Genomic DNA, 24,725 nt, shown 5'->3' on the forward strand with positions numbered 1-24,725 from the left:
TCAGACTAAATTAAGCTTTCACCCAGTGGAGTGAAGCCAGGCTACATTTTGTCACTTTTTTTCAATATATATATATATGTTTTGTTGAAAATAGCAGATCTACAACAAGTGCTCATGTGGCCTTTAGTCGCTTCTTCGGGGCTTGTTTTCATAGGCCTGGTTCCTTATTTCTCTCTCAGAATCTGGCAACACTGGGCAGCATCGGGAGGTGCGGCAGTGCGCGCGCGCACGCACTCACACACACACACACACACACACACACACACACACACACACACACACACACACTGTCACACTTACGCACACACTCACTAATATCACCAGGACTATTCGTTCCGCCGAAATATGAGCCATTATCTGCTTTATAGTAAGTTATTGATTTGCATATGAATTATGAATCCATCTTATGCTCATAAAAACTCTTCCTATTCCGGCACGAAGCGGATCTCTAGTAGATCTCGTAGATCTAGTCGATCTAGTATCAAACGGAGGTTATTGTCTGTCCAGTCATTGTCATATGCCGGTGTGCTGCTCCATATATTTTATGTCTCAGATGATTTATTGTTATGAATATGAACATTTAGAGCAGGGTATTGTAACATTACCATACATAGATAGCGTTCATATGGCGTTATAACGACATTATTATGGGTAACAATTGGAAGTAGGCTACATGGGGGGGATTACAGGGTCCCTGTTGGCCCAATGCATCGGGTTCTTTATGTCTCTGTGTGTAATAATCAATAATCAATCATTAATAATCATAACAGACTCTACAGTGGATGTAGAACATGTTTGGTTTGGATGGAATAACTGAACCGATGTGTCAAACCGAACCCACTGGTGTGCTACACCCGTATTGGTGACCCAACGAATTGTGTGACCGCAGAGTTGGCTGTGTTGGTTTCTATTTGAGGGTTTGTTCGTTGCATTAGAGTTGTGGCACATATATTTTCGGCGCCAAGTTGTGTTTATTATTATTGTTATTGTTTTTGTTATTGTTATTTATTGATTATTAGTAATATTATTATTATTATTTTTAGTATTAGTATTAGTATTAGTAATATTAGTTTTGTACGTCATAACATGCTTAATGCAGTTTACTCAGTGGTGTAAAGTAACTAAGTACATTTACTCAAGTACTGTACTTAAGTACAATTGTGCGATGGTTTTACTAAGTAAAACCAAAAGTATTGAAAATTTGAAATACTCCAGTAAAGTAAAATTTACTTTACTTGAGTATTTCAAATTTTCAATACTTTTACCTCTACCCCACTACATGTCAGAGCAAATATTGTACTTTTTTACTCCACTACAATTACTTGAAAACTTTAGTTACTAGTACTTAGTAGATTTTGATTATTATTACAAAATATACATTAACCACTTCCGCCCTATATATATTTCGGCAATTTGAAAATAGCAGATCTACAAGCTTGTAGGTCTGCTATTTTCAAAATAATTTTATACAATTGACAACGTGTGAACATTTTCTGTAAAATGAGAACTTTCTATTTTGGTACTGTAAGTACATATTGATGAATACTTAAAATTTGAATTCCAGACTCTTACTTGTAACAGAGTATTTCCACATTGCAGTATTGATACTTTTACTTGAGTAAAAAAAATGTTTTGTTTACTGATTAAAATCCTGCCTCAAGTGTACAAGAGCGCCACCTTCAGGGGAGACAGAATTCCGGACTTTTATTTGTATCAGGGTATCTCTACATTACAGTATTGATGCTTTTACTTAAGTAAACAAATTGAGTACTTTTTCCATCACTGGAAGTACGTGATAACATGATTAATGCAGCTTACTGATTAAATCCTGCCTTGAGCGTTAGTAGAACAGCGCCACCTTCAGTGGAGAGTCTGGAGACACAATTCCACTGGGTCACCGCGTTGCGCGTACCACCACCCCGTCCAGATGGAGGGGACAGAATTCCACGGGTCACCGCGTTGCGCGTAACACCACCCCGTCCAGACAGAAGAACAATCCATTTAATCCTCCTCTCCCACAATGCACCGCGCGCCGCCCATCTCTCGCGCACCAGACTGACTGTTACTGTATGTATTTCCTGTTTATTGTCGGCGGATTTTCTCTCTCAGCTCACGTTATAGATTTAAAAAAATATTTTTATTAAATATTCGGGACGTTTTCCCATCAACATCTTGAAGGTAAAGACGGTATAAACAGCGGAATAACGGTGCATTAACGTTGTTATAAGCAGTGGTTGTTGCCAGAGGAATGCATTTTCCCTCCTATATAATACAGCTCAGAGGGACATGGTTTATTTAACCCATTAAAACCCCATATGGGTTAACCGGAGCCCCCCAGGGCTCAATACTAGTGTCTTTTCCGTTTTATGTTATTGTGTGGGGAAAGCTTTCGCTGAAAATAGCCGATCTACAAGCCCTTGCGTTGCGTTGTGATCTGCTGTTTTCAGGGAAAGCTTTCCTCACACTACCGATGCTGGGGTTCAAGTGGTTAAAATAATATGTTTTTGTTGTAATAATCAAAGTGGTTTATCGGTGTAGAAATATGATCATTGTGTGTCGTTGTGTTGTTGGCATTGGGTCGGACATGGTGGGATGGAACTGTCTTTATGTGTTGTTGTTGTGGACTCATGCATATTTTATGTGTGTTTAACATCTGTTTATTAATGGCATATATTATGTGTTGTATTGGATATTTGTAGATCTACAAATGTACTGTACTGTAGATGGTGGTAGTGAAGTACGGCTGGGCGATACAGACAAGGTTTAGTATCAGAGTACATCTTTGACCAAAGACTTCAATATTGATATTGTGGTGCTTTCACAAAATATACATCTATATAATAACTAAGTGATAAAGATAAATGGTAGAATAGCTATTCTACTACTAGCTATAGGTTTGTTCAGAAAATGGCATCGCTTTACTGTAATTCCATTCCCATGCCACCTTTAGGCCTATATATATATATATATATACACACACACACACACACACACACACACACACACACACACATACAACTGTGTATTGCTGTGTTCATATTGACATATTTGACCTGTTTTTCTGTTTCTTTCTGTCTCTATTTCAATGAAGATATCAGGATATTACGATATCCAAACGGCCACATGATATCACACACACACACACACACACACACACACACACACACACACACACACACACACACACACACACACACACACACACACACACACAAATAGCAAAAATAGCAGATCTACAAGCTTGTAGATTGTTTTTTTTTTGCAAAATGGAAATGGTGACATTTCAGAAAACATTTTTTTGTGAACGTTCTCGCCTATAATGACATGCACAAAATAGGGACGCCAGGTTGAATGTGGTTAATGTTTGTTTTACAATTTGCAATTTAGGCATTTAGGAGACACTCTTATATCCAGAGCGACTTACAATCTTGGGGAGTCACGGCCTGAAAAGTCTGGGAACCTCAACCCTTGTTCTAGGCCATCATCATTGTGTCAATGTCTCTCTGTCTCTTCCAGAGCTACGGACCGTTTAAAACCCAAAATATCCTCATCATCATCATCATCATCACTGCTGATCTTCATCAGACCTCGACCTCCAGGAAAGGCGCGGCCCGGCGTGCCCCCCCCCGTTCGCCCGCGTGTCCCCGCCGCCGCCGCCGCCGCGTTCCCGTGCGTCCGTCCGTCCGTCCGGTCTGGTCTTGGGACTAAAAAAAGATGGAGGTGGACTGTGAGACGGGGGTGGAGCTGACCTCGTCGGAGCCGGACGCGCTGGGCGCCGACTTCATCACGGTGGAGCTGGACACGCAGCCCATCGAGTACGTGGTGAAGTGGGCCGAGGTGGGGTCAAAGTTCACCATCTCCTGCGTCAAGAAGGACCAGGACGAGACCACCACCGAGCTGCTCACCGCCGAACAGCTCATGAAGGTACAGCGTACAGTGGAGGACAACTTTATTGTCACAGGTTTACAGCAGCGTGATCTAGAATGAGAGTGACGGCACTAGCATAGACTCCCATCGTAAGCATGGAATGCGGAAATGCTCTGTCTATCTCAATGAGGAAGTTCCGATGTTTGGAACTATAGCCCATAAAGGCCCGCTTTGCGGCGAGATCATAACTCTCTCTCTCTATGGGTCTGGTTTACAGGTGTAAAACCGTGGGTGAAATTTGTTTTTGTGCAAGCTCTACATCGTTTTAGTTGTTGACCTAAGAGAAAGGGAAGAAGAAGAAGGGGGCAAGACGGAAGAGAGATCAATCAATAAAAACAAGCAAATGATCTACATATTTACACATAGTACCGTATATCTATTCGGTGCTGTAAGTACCTGAGGTACGACATAAGGTGCGTGAGCATACAGTAGCAGCACATAATATACTGTACATGAATCGATATGCTATGGACGTTAGTTATGGCCGCATAGAGTCCACATAAGGTAACTGACACTGGTATAATCCGCAGGCTCTATGCACAGCAGCCATGTTGGAAAGAAATCGGGCCTCTTCCTTACTTGCTTCACAGGTTTTACCAATGATGCTGATTAAGGTTGTGTTCCATTCCGGTCAAACAGAGTCAGGGTTGCTGATATAGTGCATGTTGGCTCACTGGAAACACTCTGCTACACCAGTGGGTCTCAAAGTGTGGTCCAGGGCCCTTCATGGTTCCTTGAGGGGGTTGGCAAATGGCCCCTTACGGGTGTGTAACTCTGAGAGTGTACACATGGAACCAAATGTATCCGTAAGGGTCCATTTGGTTCTATTTGTACACTCTTTTTTATGTACAGTTATGGGGGTCCTTGAAATTGAAACGTTTGAGAACCACTGTGCTGTACACTCAGAATTCAGAAGAGAACATTACAGGTGTAATACATTGGGTGACATTAGTTTTTGTGCTAAATGGTTTAATTAGTAGAATTGTTAAGACCTGTGAAAGAAGTAAGGAAGAGGCCCAATTTCTTCGCAATATGGCTGCTGTGCATAGAGCCTCTAGGTCCTCACTAATGCTCATTATAAGAAAGATGGCACCATGTCTGTCTACTCACTCTGCATCTCAGACAGTTCAGAAACCTGCCTATACCAGGGACATAATTGATGGGAATTCCAAGCTCTTCCTGTTAGAGAGTTAGCATACTGAAATAGAAGCCATTGTTCTGACCCTACCACAATGTAGAAATACTCAAGTTACAAGTAAAAGACCTGTATTCAAATTCAATTCATTGTACTTGAGTACTCATTATGAATGGCCTGTTTAACTTTTCCCCCCAATTTCTTTAAAAAAATGAATCAAACGTTTTGGAAAACAGACGAAGCAGAGGCGTTGTTTCAAACTAGGGGGTGGCAACAAAAAAAAACTCCACGTTTACCACTTAAACCCTGTTTTCTCACAACGTGTCCCTTCAATATTTTTCAGGCCAAGGACCGCTTAGCTGAGAGAGAGATGAAGCAGGGACCCCCGCTACATATTCTATAATATTGTTTGACAGCACTATCATTGTTTAGCGTTGTGTTTGTTGGTTTCATGTTAATGTTTATTTTCAGACAGTTAACCACTTAATACACCCTCAATACTTTACCTCTACACCAAACTTCTTTGTCCAAAAATAGCCGATCTACAAGCTTACAACGCCTCGCAGCGCGAGGCGTTGTGAGCTTGTAGATTCGGCTAATGTTCCCCTCAGAATAGGGATGCTACATGCTGGGGTTCAAGTGGTTAATAATGTAAAAAAAAGTTCCAATCACACAAAGATTTGACGGCCCCCCTGTAGTAACTCTGAGGACCCCCTAGGGGTCACGGAGCCCCTGTTGAAGACCCCTGCTATAGATTAATTGTTTTAAAATGTGTCTTTGCCCATAATAATGATGTGACCAAAAATAGGGATGCCATGTTTAAAGTGGTAACGGTTGCAGACAAGACAACTAATAACATGTGTGTCACATGGCACATGTAAATGGATGGGCGTGGATTGTGATGCACTCAGTGCCAATCTAAAATCTGATTAACGTACCAAAAACGTGGAGAGGTGGAGCACATATTCATAAAATAACTGAATTTGAGGTTAAATGTTAACGATACGGGTTGCCCCAAATGACGGCCCGGAGCCGAAGTATAAAAGGGTTTAATGTACATTGTCGTTTTGTAATAATAATCCAAATCCGCAAAGTATAGAAATTCAGTCAGGAACACTCACGTCATAAGTAGATTTAACCATTTATTGCAACAAATGGAATACAGTTAAACTTGGCGTTAATGGCTCCGCTCCTTAAGATGTTCCCTAAATTCTGCTAAGCACCATGCTAAGCAACGCTATGCAAAACCCCCCACAAGAGCGGGCCCATAGCAGGATATTTAATCAGATTAACTTGAGTCATGCAAACTTGAATCTAGTTTAACATTAAAGCCATAGAACATTAAATCAGTTTAGAGCCATGCAAACATTGAATTTCAGTTTAAATTAGAGCCATGCACACATGTATTTCAGTTTAACATTCAGTTTAAACATTTGGGTAATGCAAGACTCTGAACTATAAGGTGGAGGCTGGGGTGGTGGAGGCAAGCTTTGCCAGCAGCAGCAGAGTGTGGCAGCAATTGAAAAGCAGAGATCCAGTGTAAGAGGGAGCCGTATTTAAACGGACCGCCTTGTTGAGGGAATGAGGTGTGATTGGTGTGTAGAAAAGCGTGGCTGATTGAAAGCAACTGACAGCTGATAACAGCTGAGGCGTACAGTATATGACTCCCGTGCCCTGACTGAACTAACGCGATGCTTCATGTATTAGAAAACGTAAAAGAATCAAGTAAAAGTACCTCACATTGTACCTCAAAGTATAGTCCTTGATTAAGTGTACTTGGTTTGAAGGTTGAGGGTGCAGAGGAGGCGTTCTTCGTGCCGTACGAGGAGGTGTACCCCTGCGAGGTGATCGAGCAGAGCGTGGAGATCAAGACCGACTCGGACCCGGAGGAGGACGCCATCAGGGGCGAGGGAGGGGGGGAGGAGGAGGAGGAGGAGGCGGGGGAGGAGGAGGAAGAAGAGGAGGATGAGGAGGAGGATGGAGAAGGAGAGGATGACGATGAGGAGGATGAGGAGGAGGAGGACGGAGACGGAGATTCGGACCAGGCTGACTACGTCCCCGACGACAGGCAGTACCGATGCACCTACTGTGGGAAATGCTACAGGTGATCATTATACAGTAATTGTACTGTTTATAAATCGTGGCTGTATTTAAACCTTTCAGTTTTTTTTCGCCACTTAATGCCCTACTTCGTCGTGAGTGTCATGCAAAATTTGCAAAAATAGACGATCTACAAGGTCACAACGGGTCGCTTTGCGATTAGGGATGTGAACGACTCAGTATTTTGCGCGTCGACGTGTCGTTGGCATTTATGGATGTGTCGATCAATTTTCGTTACTCTTTTCTTTGCACTGCGCTGAGGAGAGGAGAGGAGAGCGCAAACTGCACTTTCCTTATAAGCACCCACAACTGCAGCCTTTTAGAAGGGTTAGAATTGTTTAGAATTGGCATCAAAGCTCTAATGATAATAAAAATGAAAATTGTAAACATGTGTTTATTAACACAGAACGCTTGTTTAATCTGGCTACAGCAGCCTATATAGACCAATTATTTGTTTACCAACATTGAGACTGGACGCACAGGTGACTGTTTCATGTAATCAATTCCCAACAGATCCCTAAACCTGTTGTTTTGGGGTGCGCTTGTGTCAGTTCATTCAACCTCTTGTGTGTTGGCTAGCGAGGCGCGCGCCCTAGCGAGACATATATACTTCACCGCACAAAGGTATTGCGCACTGAGAATAGCTGACATACAAGCTCACAACCGCGTCGCGGATGCGACCGTTGTGAGCTTGGAGGTCTGCTATTCTCGGCGCGTGACACCTTCGCGAGCATAAATTAGGCTTGGCGGGCTGCAGCTGCGTGAGCAAGAGTAGGTTCTGGTGCCATGATCATAGAGCGCTCGCTCCGTTCTTATGACAGCCACTGGAGGTGGGGTTTGGGGGACAACTGCTTTGAATTGCTATTATTGTTTACACACAACAGAAACCAGGATATATATATTTCAAGAGCGAGAGATCACAGTAAAAATCCTAAGCATTCTTCCTCCACACTGGGAGAAAAACAGCATCTGAAAGTTTGATGGGATGCATTTTTACACGTAAGGCTGTGACCACTTTTACATTGCATCTTATGAGCGGTGGGGTTCATTTGGTGCCGGCTTGCGCGCGCATACTGTTTCTTATCAGTGTGACGTTGTATGTTAGGGCGTTTATAACTAACAAGGCCTATGTTTGACTAATTAGGAAGAATGATGTTAGGCTCAGCTCTCCTTCCCGATGCCAAATAATAATAGTAACAACACAACATGTTCAACAATATGTAACTTTATGGCCTTGATGTAAACATTTATAATATCTTATGGAGCGTTCCGGTTACCTCAGCGAATACAAGAATGCTCTCACCAAAACACGGTCGCCCTGGATCAAATCCGGCAACCTGGGAACGGTCGCCACCAGGTACCCCTAAACGTAACCTCAGTAAAAAAATGGGGGCGAGTGTGTTTTGGGGTGATCGTTCCGGTTACTGTACCTCAGCTTACCTTCTCTCTCTCGTGGCGCTGTCATTGTTTGGTGACAGGTCACAGTGTATTCTGGAAATGCCATCTGCTCAGAGAAGGCTTTCCCCTCGACAACGCTAATAGGCATCTTCGGCTATCATTTTGGCTGTCAAATCAGTGATCATTTCTGCCTGCCGGTCATCACAATGGCGAGGTTTAACGGTGAAGTCTGCCATTCTGCTTTGCTTGGGTGAAGGCTTTGGGGTGTCTCGCTTTAATGGGATTTGACATCACAGACTGTTGATACGCATACTTTGTGCTGCACAATTTGTATTGCACTGTTTTATCCAATCTTTAGCCAATCTTGACAAAATCGTCCCACACCGCACTCCTATGTGAAGCTGCCATTTTCAAGCGGGCTTTCAAGCATGTACAAGCAGAAAGTAAACAAAACTAGTCATCGCGCACACGACCAGACCGGACGTGCACTAGCGCAGCACAGACACTCTCTCCCAATTGGAAAACATTTTATGATTTTTTACATTTTGAACTGGCTGTTTTGGAAAACAGTAACGTTTTTCAACAAGCCATTGAAAAAAACGTATTAAAAATGTAAAACAAAGACAAACAAAAACATATAGTGCTGTCAAACAAAACTATTTTTAGAATTGACAGGAGCTGAAAATCGAAAGTTGACACATTGCTAACATCCCTAATAGCGACACGTTGTGAGCTTGTAGTGGCACTGCACTAGGTGTGACGTGTGAAGTTGATCGGATAAACTGTTCTCGAGATATGCAAACAGAGATTCCCGGAATTCATAGACAATTATTAGCAGTGTCATTGTAATTCCTACTCAGCATGGCACTCATACATCATTATCATTATTACTAGTGAGATGCCCATTCGCAACACATAGCCCTTCGGTTATGCAATACCCATTGTACTTGTGTTTTAAAGAGTACTTAGTGGAGTCAGCACCCATTATCACAGTTCCTGGTGGCCAGTAATATTGATGACGTCAGGGATGTCCATTTATGGCATAAAAGAGACAAAGGAGACAGACACAGATTTGTGGATTTTTTGTTGTTTTTGGAGAACCGCTGATCTGCCCATACTGGGCACCTTACTCCCTCGGGTCCTTGGCGATACACACGACAAGCAGTGGAGTAAAGTAACAAAGTCAATTTACTCATGTACTGTAATTAATTAAGTACAATTTTGAGGTACTTTTACTTTACTGGAGTATTTCCAATTTCAATACTTTTACTTCTACTCAACTACATCTCAGAGGCAAATATTGTACTTTTACTCCACTACAATTATTTGAAAACTTTAGTTGTTACTTTGCAGATGTACATTATTACATTATAAAACATACATTAACCACTTAAGCCCTATTTTATACCTAGGCTATTTGAAAATAGCCGATCTACAAGCTCTGCATTTTTTTTAAAGTACTTTTACTTTTGGTACTTTAAGTACACTTTGATGCCAATACTTTTGCACTTTTACTCAAGTAAAAGTAAATTCTGGACTTTTACTTGTAACAGAGTACCTCTACATTGCAGTATTGATACTTTTACTTAAGTAAAACATTTGAGTACTTTTTCCACCACTGACGACAAGTTTGAAGTCGAATGGTTCTTGAGATTTGCGGCAGACACACAGATTTTGTGCATTTATAGAAGGACTAATATCATCATTAACTCTCCTCAACATTGTTCTAATTCCCAGCCACGCGTCCAGCCTGTATCGACACCAGCAGACGCACACCGGCAAGGTCGCGGGTTCGATCCCCTCCAAGCGGCCCGTGATGCTGACGTCGACCGTTCCCGCGGAGCTGAGCTACACGTGCCCTCACTGCGGCATGGCGTTCAAAGGCAGCCGCATGCTGGGCAGCCATCTGCGGCTGCACGGCAAGCGACGCATTCACCCATGCAACATCTGCGGCAAGGAGTTCAACCACAGCTCCAGCCTGTCCCGGCACCGCCTCGTTCACAAGAAGGAGTTCAAGTTCAAAGGTGGGGGGCTGGAAAAATATCAATTATTTTTTTAGGTTATTCTATCAATTACTTAATCTCAAAGCGTGTTTTTTTTATAATTTATTTTGTATTTATCAACGAATTGACACAGAACAATTGTCATAGGTTTTTTTCTATTGTCAACTAAATTGATTCGTCTGACTGAGCACTTAAAGGGATAGTTCACTCCCAAAATGACTTTTTTTCTATCGATTAGTCACCCCATGGAGACTTGAATTCATGGATACTCATGGATATTCTTTTGCGACAAAAACTAAAAAAATATCCATGAATTCAAGTCTCCATGGGGTGATGAATCAATAGAAAAAAAGTCATTTGGGGGTGAACTATCCCTTTAAGGCTCGTTCATACTCAACGTTTAGTACGGATACAGATACAGTCAGACGGAGTATCCTTACTCTGCATTCATTTAACCCGTCTTTCTGCACGTTGTTTGAATGCTTTCACAAATGTGAAATGTACGCATCCGTAAGGTACAATACCGTGGGGGCATTAGTTATCCCCACAGAAAAGGCTTCTAGAAGAAAACATTAAGCCCTGTTAAAGCATGTAGATAAAACTACAAGGATCTAAAGAGCTTATCTTAAAATTTGCCATATGGGTAGAATCAAACATTTTTGACGGAACCTTTTGCGGAGATCCATTCTGATACTTCGTTGTACAAACAGTGCCATGCAAAAAATAAATCATTGATTAGTTTGATTAACTGTCGCACCCCCACTCTATTCAAAAGGATTGCCCAAGGACGCAGAGATCTCGCCCCCCAACGCCAACCTGCGCCGCGGGTTCAAGTCCCCCAACAAGGGCAGGAAGGGCAAGCGGAGGCAGCAGAGGGAGGGCAAGGCGTCGGATCAGAACCACCAGCCCCCCGCCGTGGTGGCGGTGTCTCAGGGCGGCGAGAAGTTCTACGCCTGTCCCCAGTGTGACATGACCTTTAGGACCTCCACCCATCTCTCCAAGCACCAGGTGAACCCAGGGCCCCAGTATATCACCATCATCACATAATATATCGCCTGGTCGCAATTTGGGGGCAGCGGTGGCCTAAAAGTTAGAGGAGCGAGTTCGTAAATGTAAGGTTCCCGGTTCGATTCCAGAAAAAAAAGTGAATGGTCACCACTCACCCCTCCCCCAACACCGCAAAGTGTCCTTGAGCAAGGCACTGAATCCCCAAATTGCGACAGTGGAGCTGCTCAGTGGCCAACAGTAGAATACTGTGGTTGTACTGGTCAGCTCCCAGGTTTTAATGAGTGTGTGTCTGTGTTAGAGAAAGATCATTTGTTCAGAGAACCTCCCCTGAGTAAAATAAGGTTATTTTTGCATAACCGTCAGAATCGTTATCTTTCAGCTGATTGAATTCATCCAATTAAAAAATTGTGGAAATAACAACGTGTTTTGAGCTGGTTTGTCTATTTCCACTATTTTGAAAAACAGTTGAAAGTATAAAAGTATTAAGTACGCAGCATGTTCTGTTTTTATTATTTGTTTTGATTATTGGTGCACCGAGTGCCGCGCTATGAGCTTGTAGATCTGCAATTTTTTAACACATTGACTGCCATAGACACAGATCTGCGTTCTATTGAATTAATCCGTGGGCTGCCAGAACTGCGTTCTATTGTTTAATTGTGGTTTAATAGCCAAAGAAATCTTAAAATGACACAGATGCGTTCGCGGTCTTAATGGATTAAAGCACTTTGATATTACGGCCCCAATTTTTATGACAAATGAATCGCCAACTTAACATGTTGTGCCGGTGACGTCCCTCCAGGTGAACCACGTGAAGGAGCTGCTGGGCGGCTACACGGCCGGCAAGGAGAACCTGGGAGAGAGCTCCTCCGACCTGAAGATCCGCCTCAAGCTGTGCTCCAGGGACAAGCCCAACTTCTACACGCTCTGCAAGAAGAACCGGCGCCGCCGGCGCCGCGGCGGCGGGGGAGGCGGGGCCAAGCGGGGGGCTCCCCCTCCCCTCGCCGCCGCTCCTTCCCCGGCCTCCGAGGACGACGAGGACGAGGATGAGGAGGACGAGGAGGGAGGAGGAGGAGGAGGGGTACGGGGAGGAGGAATGACAACGGCGGCGAGGGGGGGAGGCGGCCGCAAGCGAGGCGCCGGCTCCCACGGCTGCAGCCAGTGCGGCAAGTGCTTTAGCCACGCCTCCAGCCTGGCGCGCCACATGCAGACCCACCGAGGAGGAGGGGGGGGGGGGAGGGGTCGGTGGTGGGGGGCGGGGCGGCAAGTTCGCCTGCGGCTTCTGCGGCAAGGCCTTCCACCGGCAGGCGGAGGCGCGCGCGCACGAGAAGTCGCACGCGCTGTCGCACTCGGCCCCGCCCCCGGCGCCCGGCAGGAAGCTGTACAGATGCACGCTGTGCAGTAAGACCTTCATGCACTCCTCCAGCTTCTCCAGACACAAGAAGACGCACAGGGAGGGCGGGGGGGAGGGGGGCGGCGGGAACAACAACGCCGCCATTGCCAAGGCGATGGGAGGAGCTAGAGCGCTGATGATGGACTTGGAGGGGGCGCCCATGGACAGTACAGACTCTGAATGAACCAATCAGGACCCACGCCCCCCCTCCCCCCCCCACCCCCCTCCAGCCAGCCACCCACAAACCATCTGATGGTCCCTCCCTTCAACCCCCCCCATTCTTCCACACATCCATCAGGGTGGGGTTTCAGACTGTGGATGCTGTACTGTATGACATCTGATCATTATATGTCCATATATGGTCATGGATTATGGTCGTGTTATGTCCATATACGCTCGTGAATGACCATTTAGCCCGTCGCTCAAAGGGAATAGGGTTTGGATTACTTTCAAGTGAAACATTAGTACCTTCCTTACTGTTTACCCACCTACCTACCCTACCTACCTACATACCTACCTACCTTACCCACCTTACCAACCTACCCCAATACCTACCGTAACTACCCCTACCTACCTACATACCTACCTACCTTACCCACCTTACCAACCTACCCCAATACCTACCGTAACTACCCCTACCTACCTACATACCTACCTACCTTACCCACCTTACCAACCTACCCCAATACCTACCGTAACTACCCCTACCTACCTACCTACCTACCTTACCTACCTACCTACCCGCCCACCTACCCACCTACCTCTCATCTCCTCTCTGCTTTTTGTTGATTAGCTTGCGCTCTCCATCATTACCCCTGAAAACAAAAACAAAAAAAAACAAGAAAAATGATTTGATTATTTATATTTGGACGTTGGACATTCCCTCTCAGACAGCGCAGGGAGGCAGGGTTGCAGGTCAGGGTTCAAATTGTCGCTTCCATAATAATTTTTTTTTACACCCCGGGTGTTCCGTGTCGCAGACCAGCCCATACCTATAAATGAATGATCACACATAAGCATCACTTATTTAACACTATAAACATGTGATTTGTTGTTTTCTCATCTGAACATCCTAACATCCTCCAGCGTGTTCAACTCTTCCTGACTCAAAGCAGCGAGACCCCTGGTTCTCATCATGTTCTGAAAAGTTTTTTTTTACTCGATGTATTACCCAGAATAGGTCCTATATGCACGACAGCCATATTGGCAAGAAATAGGCTCTATGCACAGCAGCCATATTGGCAAGACATTGGGCCTCTTCCTTCCTTCCATCCCAGGTATTACCAATGATGCTAATTAAGGTTTTGTTCAGTTCTGGTCAAACAGAGTCAGGGTGCTGATATTGTGCCCACTGGAAACACTCTGCTACACCAGTGGGTCTCAAAGTGTGGTCCAAATGGTCCCTTACGGGTGTGTAACTGACAGTGTACAAATGTAACACTCCTTGAAATTTAAAAGTTTGAGAACCAACTGGTAATATACTTGGTAAGACCTGTTAGGGAAGTAAGGAAGCGGACCCAAATTCTTGCCAATATGGCTGCTGAGCGATGAGCCTAGAAACTCCTAGAAAGAAGAACATTTTCGGCATTCAAAAGGCAGAAATGTAAGACCCAACAACCTGCAGTGGAGTTGTTTAGTTGTTGTGTTCTGATAGACTGATATATTTACTGATCCCTGAGGGCAGATTAACCACTTAAACCCTATATACGTTTGTTGTACGACAAATAGCGAAAACAGCTGATCTACAAGCTCAGAATGTTCCGCAATGCAGTGCGTTATGAGCTTGTAGATATGCATCTTTTTTAAACATAAAAATAAATAAAAAATCATTGAAACATTCTTAAAATGGTTGAACAAGTTTGAAGAAAGCGGAGGGAAACTTTTGAGATTCTATAATTTTTTATTGGAGTTTGTGGCTCTCTGCACTTGGGGCAGCGGTTCTCAAAGTGTGGTTCAGGGACCCTCAGGGTTCCTTGAAGGGGTTCCAAATGGACCCTTTACAGGTCTGTAAATTTGGTTCCATTTGTACACTCTCACAGAGTCACGGGGGTCCAGGAAAACAGTTTTAGAACCACTGACTCAGAGCAACCAAGAAGACATTTCTGACCTCCATGACCTTGACTGGCTTTGATGAGAACCCACTGGATTTAGGCTATAGTTCCTGACAGTACGGCGTTCTGATTGGTTGGTCAATGTTATGGCTTGTTTGATATTCGACGTTCCCGTGTGTTAAATTATTATTATTACTAGTAGTATTATTAAGCGTCAAGAATATGAAATCCAATCAGGTTCAAATGAAAGCCATCGTGTTTTGTCATCAATACGGCCTCAACTCTGTTTATGTGTGCATGACGAGTAGAACCTGAAGACTAGTCTCTTGTGTGGTTTAGATTTCTGCCCCGTGCGTGTGCGTGCGTCTGTGTGGGTGTGTGTGTGTGTGTGTGTGTGTGTGTGTGTGTACACATACTTGTATTACTATACTTATGAGGGCCTGTAGAACGTGAGAATAGACCTTTTCCTGGTAGAAGAGAAAGGGTGGTTTTATGATTACATGATTTATGATGATTTGTTTTTTGTCAGGCTTACAATTAGAAAAAGAGTCAGTTTGGGGTTAGTTTTAGGATTACACATTTATAGGTTAGTTTTAGGGGTTAGGATTAGAGTTTGCCTGATTTATCTTTCGTAGCGAGCCAGCGTCATGGACCCCAAAAAATAGCAGATCGAGCTCGTATTATCTCGTATTTGTTGGCTGTAGTTTTCTGGCTGTTTTCAACGTTGTCGTAAAATGTTGACGTCCTCACAAATGTAGTATTACAAACGTATGTGCGTGTGTGTGTGTGTATGTGAGAGCGTGTGTGTGCATGTGAGCGTGTGTGTGTATATGTGTGTATGTGTGTATGTGTGTAAGATAGTAGCTCTGCAAGAACCCGCCGCTGATTTTACAGTATTTTGGACAAAATGTGCAAAATATCCCCCGTGAAAATAATCTCCATAATGATGTCATAACTGTGGATTTCATATTTTGACAGTTCAATGTATTGATGATGTTTTGGGGGGGGAAACTGCACTTCTTCTAATAGGCCTATTTAAGAGTTTGAAACACAAGTTGTAATATATATATAGTATATATATAAAAAATATATATATATTAATGGTGTTGAATGAGATTCACAAGAAGATTTCAAGATAGGCTGTTTAGGAGGCCAAGCCAAACCTAGCTGTCCCCAATCATACCCAACACACACACACACACACACACACACACACACACACACACGCACACACACACGCACACGCACACGCACACGCACACGCACACGCACACACACACACACACACACACACGGTCAGGTGGGCGGTGCAACCTGGAAGCTTGTACAGACGCAATGCAAAAAGAAAACGACAAACAAACTCGAGGACCCTTTTCTTTTTTTTTGGTTGTGTGCTTGTGGACTTTGAAGCACAAATGAGGGTACTGCCTGCTTGTGAATAACATTTTACTGCTTGGAATTGGAACTCTTTTAATTTAATTGTGAAGCTATTTATGTGTTTTTTAGGCTGATGAGAAAGGATGCTGGGGTGGGTGATTGCGGAGGTATAGTTGCATGTCGTCACTGTCGCGTGGGAAAACCTTGTGTGTCCGGAAAAAAAACGTTTCAGGAAACGGAGAAAATAAGCTGTTGTTCCAGTGGATCACAAGCTCTGGTTAATGCTTTCCATCGGATCAGTAGCTGTAGCTCTATTTATAAAACCAACACAGACGCACTTAACCAACTTTCACCTTCACTTCAAGAAAATCTACAAGCTCACAACGCGTCTCGTCGTGACATGTGAGCTTGTAGATCAGCGAATCTATCACTTGCACGACAAAGTAGGGTGTTCATTTATGAAAAGAAAAACATAAAAAAATATATGGAGATACAAGGTTTCTGGCCGACAGCAAAGACATCGTCTCTGTCGGGTGGAAACCTCATATGTCCAAAACTGTTACTTATCAGGATTCAAATTCCAAAACAGCAAAAGTAGCAGATCCACAAGCTCAAAACGCGTCGCTTCGCGCCGCGTTTCGCGCCGCGTTTCGAGCCGCGTTTCGAGCCACGTTTCGAGCTTGTAGATCTGCTACTTTTGGTGCTTTTGTGTGATGCTTGTAGTATGATCAAGTAGGGCGTTAATTTACGAAAAAAACACACAAAGTCAAAATATGGAGATAAGAGGTTTCTGCCCGACAGCGACGATACACACACCTACCGAGCGCTAATCCCTGTCCACCCACGTGACAAATTATATATATGGAAAAAGATGAAACAAAACCGCTTGGTACTTTCCTCCCTGTCAGGATGACAAAATGACCCCGTTCTCTTTCATTTGCTTTTTTTTTGTTTTATTATTCCAACGATATCAGCAGAGGTTTTGCATTTAGAGTCATATTGTGTTGATGAGTGTGTGTGTGTTCTGTTCTGTTCTGTTTTGCTCTGTTCTGTTCGGTTCGGTTCTGTTTTGGTCTGTTTATCGTGTTTTGCCAATAGAATTCATCCTGTTTGACATGTTTGCGTTTTGTAATAAATCTTTGAAAGATGTTTTTTTCTGACCTGTGTGATGTCGTTCTGGGGGTGATGTCATTGTCTTTGTTCTATTCGATAAAATGTACATAGTGTTTTTGACTGTTGGGTACAAAGTAAGTAATTTCAAGATGTATGTTTACTTGAAGACCATTTTTACCATCATTTTACTGTTACTATGTTTTTTTTATGTGCTTTTCCCCCCAATTTAGTTGTTATTCCAATTAATTCCTCCCCACATTTGTGTGTTGTCAGTGCTGTTGTATCCGACTGACTCACCTGCCAGTGAGGAGCCCCCACTGGGAAGACGTAGAGTCTTCGTCCTACTCCTCCCGCCCAACACTCCCTGCTGACAGGTGCCGCCCCCAGCCCGTAGGAATATGTGCAATGACCAATACGACCCTACCCGCCCGGTTTCCGTCCCCCGAACACGTGTCAATTGTGTTTGTAAAGCCGGACGCACCACGGTGGGTTTGAACCCACAACCCCCGCGGTGGTGGCCAGATACTTTACCACTGGGCCACCTGAGTGCGTATTTTACATGTTATTTTATTATCTTTAAACTGTGTTTGAGATTTACAGTCTAATGCTTTTCTAACACACGTTAACATAGCAGTGACTAGATAAATAAAATGTTGCCTCGTTCCCAGCCTTTACTCATCCTCCGAGGAGAAAAGCCTGGTCACGACCTAATGCAGAGAGGGTCTATAGGGGGCGGGACTTCCGTTTTTGTATTTCCGGAAACTGATCTTTTTTAAAGCATCAACGTCATTTCCTTGGGCGGTACTTCAGCCAAATTCCGGTACTTCCATTTAGACACAACCGATGAGGTCTTGCCCAGCGTGAATACAATTATACTAGTATTATACAAGTGGTTCTATACGTATATATGGTTGTGGGCAACAGTGACTCAGTGGTGGTAGAGCAGTTGCTTGGGAATGGGAAGGTTCTCGGTTCGAGCCCCGACTTCCCCCTGGGTTAGTTCCTCTGCCGTCGGTGTGTGAATGTAAGGCACGTTATAAAGTGCCCACATTAAAGTGTTCTATAAATGCACCATTTACCATGTAGTTCCTGCCCATCACCATGGAATTTCAACATGCAAAAATTGTGACAAAATGCACAAAATGAAAACCAAATGGGGCATTGTGATAATAACAGTTAATAATCAACATTAACCAACAAAAAAAACATACACATGAAAAAACATAGGCTACTACAAACAAATGCCATCAAAAGACAGATGAAACAAGCTCATCAAGATTAAATAGGCTCATTCATCAAGATGAAATAAGCTCATGTTGCATCATTATGAACTTGTAGTTTGGCAATATCCGCTGTGTGACACCATCGTATAACAAAGTATGAAATCGGCCTGTAGTGCTTTATTCAGTCAGTCACTTGAGTTTGATTCTGTAGGAGCATTTCTGTCGTTCCACTATCCTTCACTAGAGGGAGACGTTACACTATAAATCCTCATCCCCATTACTTGGGTCAAAGTATAGATGCTCTTGGTCAAATATTAGGGCTGCCGTGCTAAGTGGTCAGATGGGTGGGCCGAAAACACTTCTTAGATTTTCCAGAGGGTCCTGATCCAGAAAAGGAACCACAGCCATAGACACGTACACAAACTGAAAAAAGTACAGATAATTTAACCACTTCAACCCTAGCATCCATTTTCTGGATTTTAATTTAATTGACAATCGTTTTCTTTTAAATATTCTATAAGAACAATCGTTTCTCTCACACTCATGCCAGTTTGCCAGTGATCACCCTCCCCTGTGCCAATTGGCTAAGGTTGCCTACCCCTGTAGTATAGGGTTTAACACAACACAACAAGCTTAACAAAAGAGAATTGGAAAAGTTTTAAGTTTTTGGTGCCTGTGTGTGCGTGACTGCGCATGTGCGTGCGTGCGTGCGTGCGTGCGTGCGTGTGTGTGTATCAGACCTGAACAAAGCCTTTAGTTTCTCATAGAAGCGTTCAGTTAAATGAAGCCTCACATTTATTTCAAGGTGTCCAAAACTCTTTCTCTCTCTCTCTCTCTCTCTCTCTCTCTCTCTCTCTCTCCTGCTCACTGGCTTCCCACAATCCAGTTGGTTCCATGTTGCCACGGAGACTGAACCCACAACCCTCACCACAGTCTAAGGACCTCACTGTCTGTCTGTCTGTCTGTCTGTGGTGGAAAGTAACAAAATATTGTTATAATTTACTCAAGTACTGTACTTTTACTTGACTTGAGTATATCATTTTCGATGCTTTGTGTTTCTACTCCACTACATCTTATAATTACAAAATGAATGAATATTATTACAAAACATGCATTAGCCACTTAATTCATTCCTAATATGTATATCAGCTATTCGAGAATGTTTGACACATTTTGAACAATTTACTTTGGTAGTAAGTTTATGTTGATGCCAATACTTTTGTAATTGCGTTCAAGTAATTGTTTTAATACAGGACTTTGACTTGTAACAGATAACTTCTATATTGTGGTATTGCAAACATCTGAGTATTTCATCCACCCACTATTTGTCTGTCTGTCTGTCTGTCTGTCTGTCTGTCCGTCTGTCCGTCTGTCCGTCTGTCTGTCTGTCTGTCTGTCTGTCTGTCTGTCTGTCTGTCTGTCACAATTTCTCTTCCTCTCTCTCTCTTAATTTCACTCCTACACCCCCCACCCTCTCTTGTTGTTTACAACTGCTAATAATGAAAAGCCCAAAGGAACAGGAAGGGAAATGGGGGGCGGGGGGGCTTCGAAAGTGAACAAGGGGCCAAGAGAGAGAGAGAGAGAGAGAGAGAGAGAGAGAGAGAGAGAGAGAGAGAGAGAGAGAGAGAGAGAGAGAGAGAGAGAGAGAGAGAGAGAGAGAGAGAGAGAGAGAGAGAGAGAGAGAGGCATTCATAATGACATCACCAGCTATTTCCCACAGTCTCTCTCTTCTCTGTGACACGGTGTGTGTGTGTGTGTGTGTGTGTGTGTGTGTGTGTGTGTGTGTGTGTGTGTGTGTGTGTGTGTGTGTGTGTGGTAGAGGAGGGGGGGGCCGTCCATTCACTGGCTGAGAGTGCTGGCTTTTCAGGGTGCCCCCCACCCCACCCCCCAACTGAATGGTGTTTTTGTTTGAACTCGGGCCTTGTTTCTGGTGACAGGGTTTCTGGGTAATTTAGTTGGAGGTTGCCAGGAAGTGAAAGATCTGTGACCGTGGCGACAATGGACGCTAATGCTCCGAATACTAATTCACTATCAACTCACTCTCTCTCTCTCTCTCTCTCTCTCTCTCTCTCTCTCTCTCTCTCTCTCTCTCTCTCTCTCTCTCTCTCTCTCTCTCTCTCTCTCAATTTCAGTTCAATTCAAAGGGGGTTCACAGGCATGGGAAACATACGTTTGCTTTGCCCAGGCAAGTGTGAACTACAACAAACAGAAGATGAATGTGTGGACAGTTAAGGATAGGGTTGCCAAACATTGAAAATGGGTGAAGTGGTCCTTTAAGTGGTTATCGTCTCTCATTATGTCAAGAACTGTTCAAATAAAAAAATAGCTGGATCTGCTACTTTTGATGCCTCTGTGTGACGCAGTAGTAGGATCTAGTAGGGCGTTCATTTACCAAAAAACACAAAAAGTTAAAATGTGGAGATAAGAGGTTTCTGCCCGACAACAACGATATACAGAGTGTAGACAGACATTGTGTCATCTGTGTATTGTGTTTTATACTCATCAGTCAGTCAGTCAGTCAGTCAGTCAGTCAGTCAGTCTGTCTGTCTGTCTGTCTGTCTGTCTGTCTGTCTGTCTGTCTGTCTGTCTTTTCATTGCATTGCCCAGGCAAAGTGTGAACTAAAACAAATACTGATGAATGTATGGACAGTTAAGGGACAACCCGGCTGGGTGTGCCTTATTTCTAAGAAAAATAAAAGACGACCACAAAAAGATAAAATCTCACACACTCTCGCATTACATTAACCACTTGAACCCCGGCATCCATATTCTGGGGGTGGGGGATATTAGCCAAAAATAGTCAATCTACAAGCTCACAACGTGTCACAAGCTTGGCAAAGAGATTTGGTGCCAAAAAGAGAAAGCTGCCAGATTACCGATACAACTCAGGTCCAGTTTACCAAGTCTAGAGGTTCATATACATATCTCTGCTGTCGGGCAGAAACCAGCTATGTCCAAAATATTAACTTTTCATGAAAAAAAAAAAAAAAAAAAAAAATAGTTTTAAGAACAACACAATACTGCCTCATCAAAGCTGCTATGGTGACTTTATACATTGTCAGATACTTGAATGTGTCCTTATATTATCATCACTTTACCCAAATACAGCTGAGTTTTTAATGTGGAGATGATGTTTTGTCCATCATTAATTAGAATGACGAAGTCATATGTAAAAAAAATTGGAGTTAGGTGGTTTGACCGACAGTTTGAGTATCATGGTCAGCATCATGTCAGCATCATGTCAGCATCATGTCAGAGAGAGAGAGAGAGAGAGAGAGAGAGAGAGAGAGAGAGATGTTGCACTGGTCGGTGAGCAAATGGAAAGCAGGACCAAAAGGAGTATACAATGTAGCTGTGCCAGCTGGTCATAAGGTGTACACCTTCGGAGGGCTCTACCAGACGGACAACAGGGATCAGATTGATGTGCACGTATTCAACACAGTGTCTTTGCTGTGGACGAGGTTACCCCAAGTGACTGAAAGAGGAGATGGTCATTGTGGGGTTCCCTCCATGCGTACGAAGCACACAGCTGTGCTCATAGAAGTCACCACCTACTTACTGTACATCTGGGGGGGTTACAAATATAACACAGGGGAGCACTGCAACGCCCTTTCTGCATTTGATGTTGATATCCACAGGTGGTTCAAGCCCGAGGTTTCTGGGACCGTTCCAGAGGCGAGGTACCACCACTCAGCCTGTGTCTTGGGGAAGTGTCATGTATATCCATGGAGGATACAACCAGGGATACTTTAATGATGTATACAAGTTGGACACCACCACAATGGTCTGGTCCGTTAACTGACGCCGGAGGTACTCTACCACCTGTTTCATCAAGTCACACTGCCACCATCATGGGGACAACGATTTTTGTTGTTGGGGGCCGAGGGTCCAGTACTACAACAACAACAACATCAGAGTGTTTGACACAGAGACCAACTGCTGGCTGAGCACGCCTTCTGCACAGCTTCCAGAAGGACACTGGGGACATTCAGCCTTTGCTTACAATGGAGAGCTGTACTGTACATACACGTTTACCAGAATGTTCTATTGAAATTCAATCCAGAGAAAGTTGAGCCCAAGGGTAAAGGCCCGTCTCCGAGGTATAGTCCGTGCTGTTGTATGGTGGGAGATTGTATCATTGGATGATACGTATACAGACACCCATGCGTTCAAATAGATCATCTTTTCATCTTACACTTAAGTCCTAGTCTGAAGACGTTATGCAAGCTAGCAGTTAATTCAGTATGGTCTGGAGCAGGCGGGACTCCGATGCGACATCAGGTGGGAACTGGCAGCCATGACTACCGACAACAACAGATGACGACAGCGGAGAACTAGAAAAAATTCTCCTGCACAGGACTCCGCCAGGTCAGGTAGGTTATTGTGGGCCAGCAATGTTAGGAATTCGTAAATCAGGATGGAATAAGAAAAATCGGACAGATACGTCTTGATCACTTGACTATAGAGATAATGTGTACCGATGTGCGTGATGTTTGGACAACATTTTTAGGAGTAACATCAAAACATTTGTTTTGAAAGAATCGGCCTCCTGGTGGCACTATAACAGCACGATGTGAAAAGGGTAGCTTTTCTTCCTCTACCTAGTGGGTATGTGCGTGCAAAGTTTCACGGCAACCGGACACTGCGTTTATAATTTGAGGGATTTTGTTCCAAACGAGCCATTCCAGCAAACTTTAGATGCCAATTTTAGCCAATCAGGATGTAATATGAAAAACTCTGAAAGATCCGTGTTGATCACATAACTATGCCAATGTTTGACCAGTTTCTATAGTATAGTTTGTTGATTACTTGTGATGCAGTAATGGTGTTTTTTCTCTCTTTCTTTCCTTTTTTAAGTATTCTCAACCTGACCACTGATATAGACGCAGCAACTTGGTGTTAAAATATGTGAAGCGGACCTGCTTGGCCATGGAGCCTGTCTGTCGATTGAGCGTGTGTGTGCCCCTGATGCCCAAAGTGCCTTTTCAAATTGTTTTTTTTCCGGCCTTGCCCAACACCTTAGTTTAGTAAGAAGAACATTTGACAAACAATAAAACTTTTGCTATAAATCATTATTTATAATTATAAATAAATTGAAGTGATGCGTGCCCCCCCCCCTTTCTATAATTTGCATCTGTAACTACTTAAGTGTGTGATTCGCACATTGATACTCCCTCCATCCATAAATAGTTTATTTAATAGATTAATATTAATAGCATTATACAGTATATATTGTAGAAACCAGCCCTGTCCAAAACATTTCTTTTCAGGAAATGAAAAAAAAAAACGTTTTTAGAACAACACAATACTGCCTCATTAAAGTTGGTATGGTGACTTTATACATTGTCAGATACTTGCTTGTGTCATTTGTTATGACCCTGGTCTAGGGGGACCAGGGAACACAACAAAAATACAGGGGAGACGCAGTTTACCAAGAATATAGTGTTTATTAAATAATTAAAATGAATGAACAGATCATGAATAAACAGATGAGGTGTGGAAATCAGTAAAATCTGTAGTGTAATGTGTGTATGCAAGGGTGGATTGTGTAGTGTGTGTGAGTGTTGCATGTATGAACATAAATGGGGAATAAGGAGGTGTAGGTAGGGTGAGGTGCAAATGCCAATTGAACTGAAGGGAAGAGAGGACTGGGGAGACAGGCTACAGGTACACCCGGGCCCAGGTGCACGCCAATTTGGCTGATTGCCAACATCTCACTGCTCCCCAAGCCCTATTCACCTGTTTCCTAGGCTTTGTGTTTTCCACTTCCTGTCGATTTCATTGGATATCATTGGTCATCTGACCAGTTTCATTGGATTTCATAGAGACACACGGGGACTACAAATTTCACGCCCACTTTTGAGACAGCGCCGCTACTCGAGGTCCGTTAGAACGATGAACTGCAGCTGCCAATGCATTCCCTATGAGAGGATATGAAAGTTAGACTACTTTTAAAATTATCCTGCATTAACTGAAGACGATATTGATTTAAATAAAAAT

General features: G+C 43.5%; 1 protein-coding gene across 3 annotated transcripts; it reads left to right on the plus strand.

The window, feature by feature from the left end:
* Positions 1 to 261: 261 nt before the first annotated feature.
* On the plus strand, positions 262 to 17,538 carry LOC308101135 (uncharacterized protein). 3 transcript variants are annotated; one of them, XM_080450494.1, is made up of 6 exons: positions 262 to 367; positions 3,517 to 3,924; positions 6,850 to 7,166; positions 10,298 to 10,584; positions 11,339 to 11,571; positions 12,371 to 17,538. In XM_080450494.1, exons 2-6 carry the CDS (start codon positions 3,715 to 3,717, stop codon positions 12,971 to 12,973), a joined length of 1,650 nt encoding a protein of 549 aa, XP_080306620.1. In that variant the 5' UTR covers positions 262 to 367; positions 3,517 to 3,714; the 3' UTR covers positions 12,974 to 17,538. The 3 variants fall into 3 exon arrangements, with proteins under 3 accessions (XP_080306620.1, XP_080306621.1, XP_080306619.1); XM_080450495.1 differs by lacking the exon at positions 262 to 367 and adding an exon at positions 2,026 to 2,067; XM_080450493.1 differs by lacking the exon at positions 262 to 367 and adding an exon at positions 2,039 to 2,178.
* Positions 17,539 to 24,725: the final 7,187 nt, after the last annotated feature.

This window comes from Gymnoscopelus braueri, assembly GCF_963280865.1.
Source record: "Gymnoscopelus braueri genome assembly, chromosome: 14".
NCBI lineage: Eukaryota > Metazoa > Chordata > Actinopteri > Myctophiformes > Myctophidae > Gymnoscopelus > Gymnoscopelus braueri.

What these genes read in the sequence shown, in the direction of transcription:
- LOC308101135 (XM_080450494.1), top strand. Translation starts at nt 3,715, where the DNA reads ATGGAGGTGGACTGTGAGACGGGGGTGGAGCTGACCTCGTCGGAGCCG. An exon ending in CCGCCGAACAGCTCATGAAG is followed by an intron (nt 3,925 to 6,849) that starts GTACAGCGTACA and finishes CTTGGTTTGAAG; the next exon opens with GTTGAGGGTGCAGAGGAGGC. An exon ending in CCCATCTCTCCAAGCACCAG is followed by an intron (nt 11,572 to 12,370) that starts GTGAACCCAGGG and finishes ACGTCCCTCCAG; the next exon opens with GTGAACCACGTGAAGGAGCT.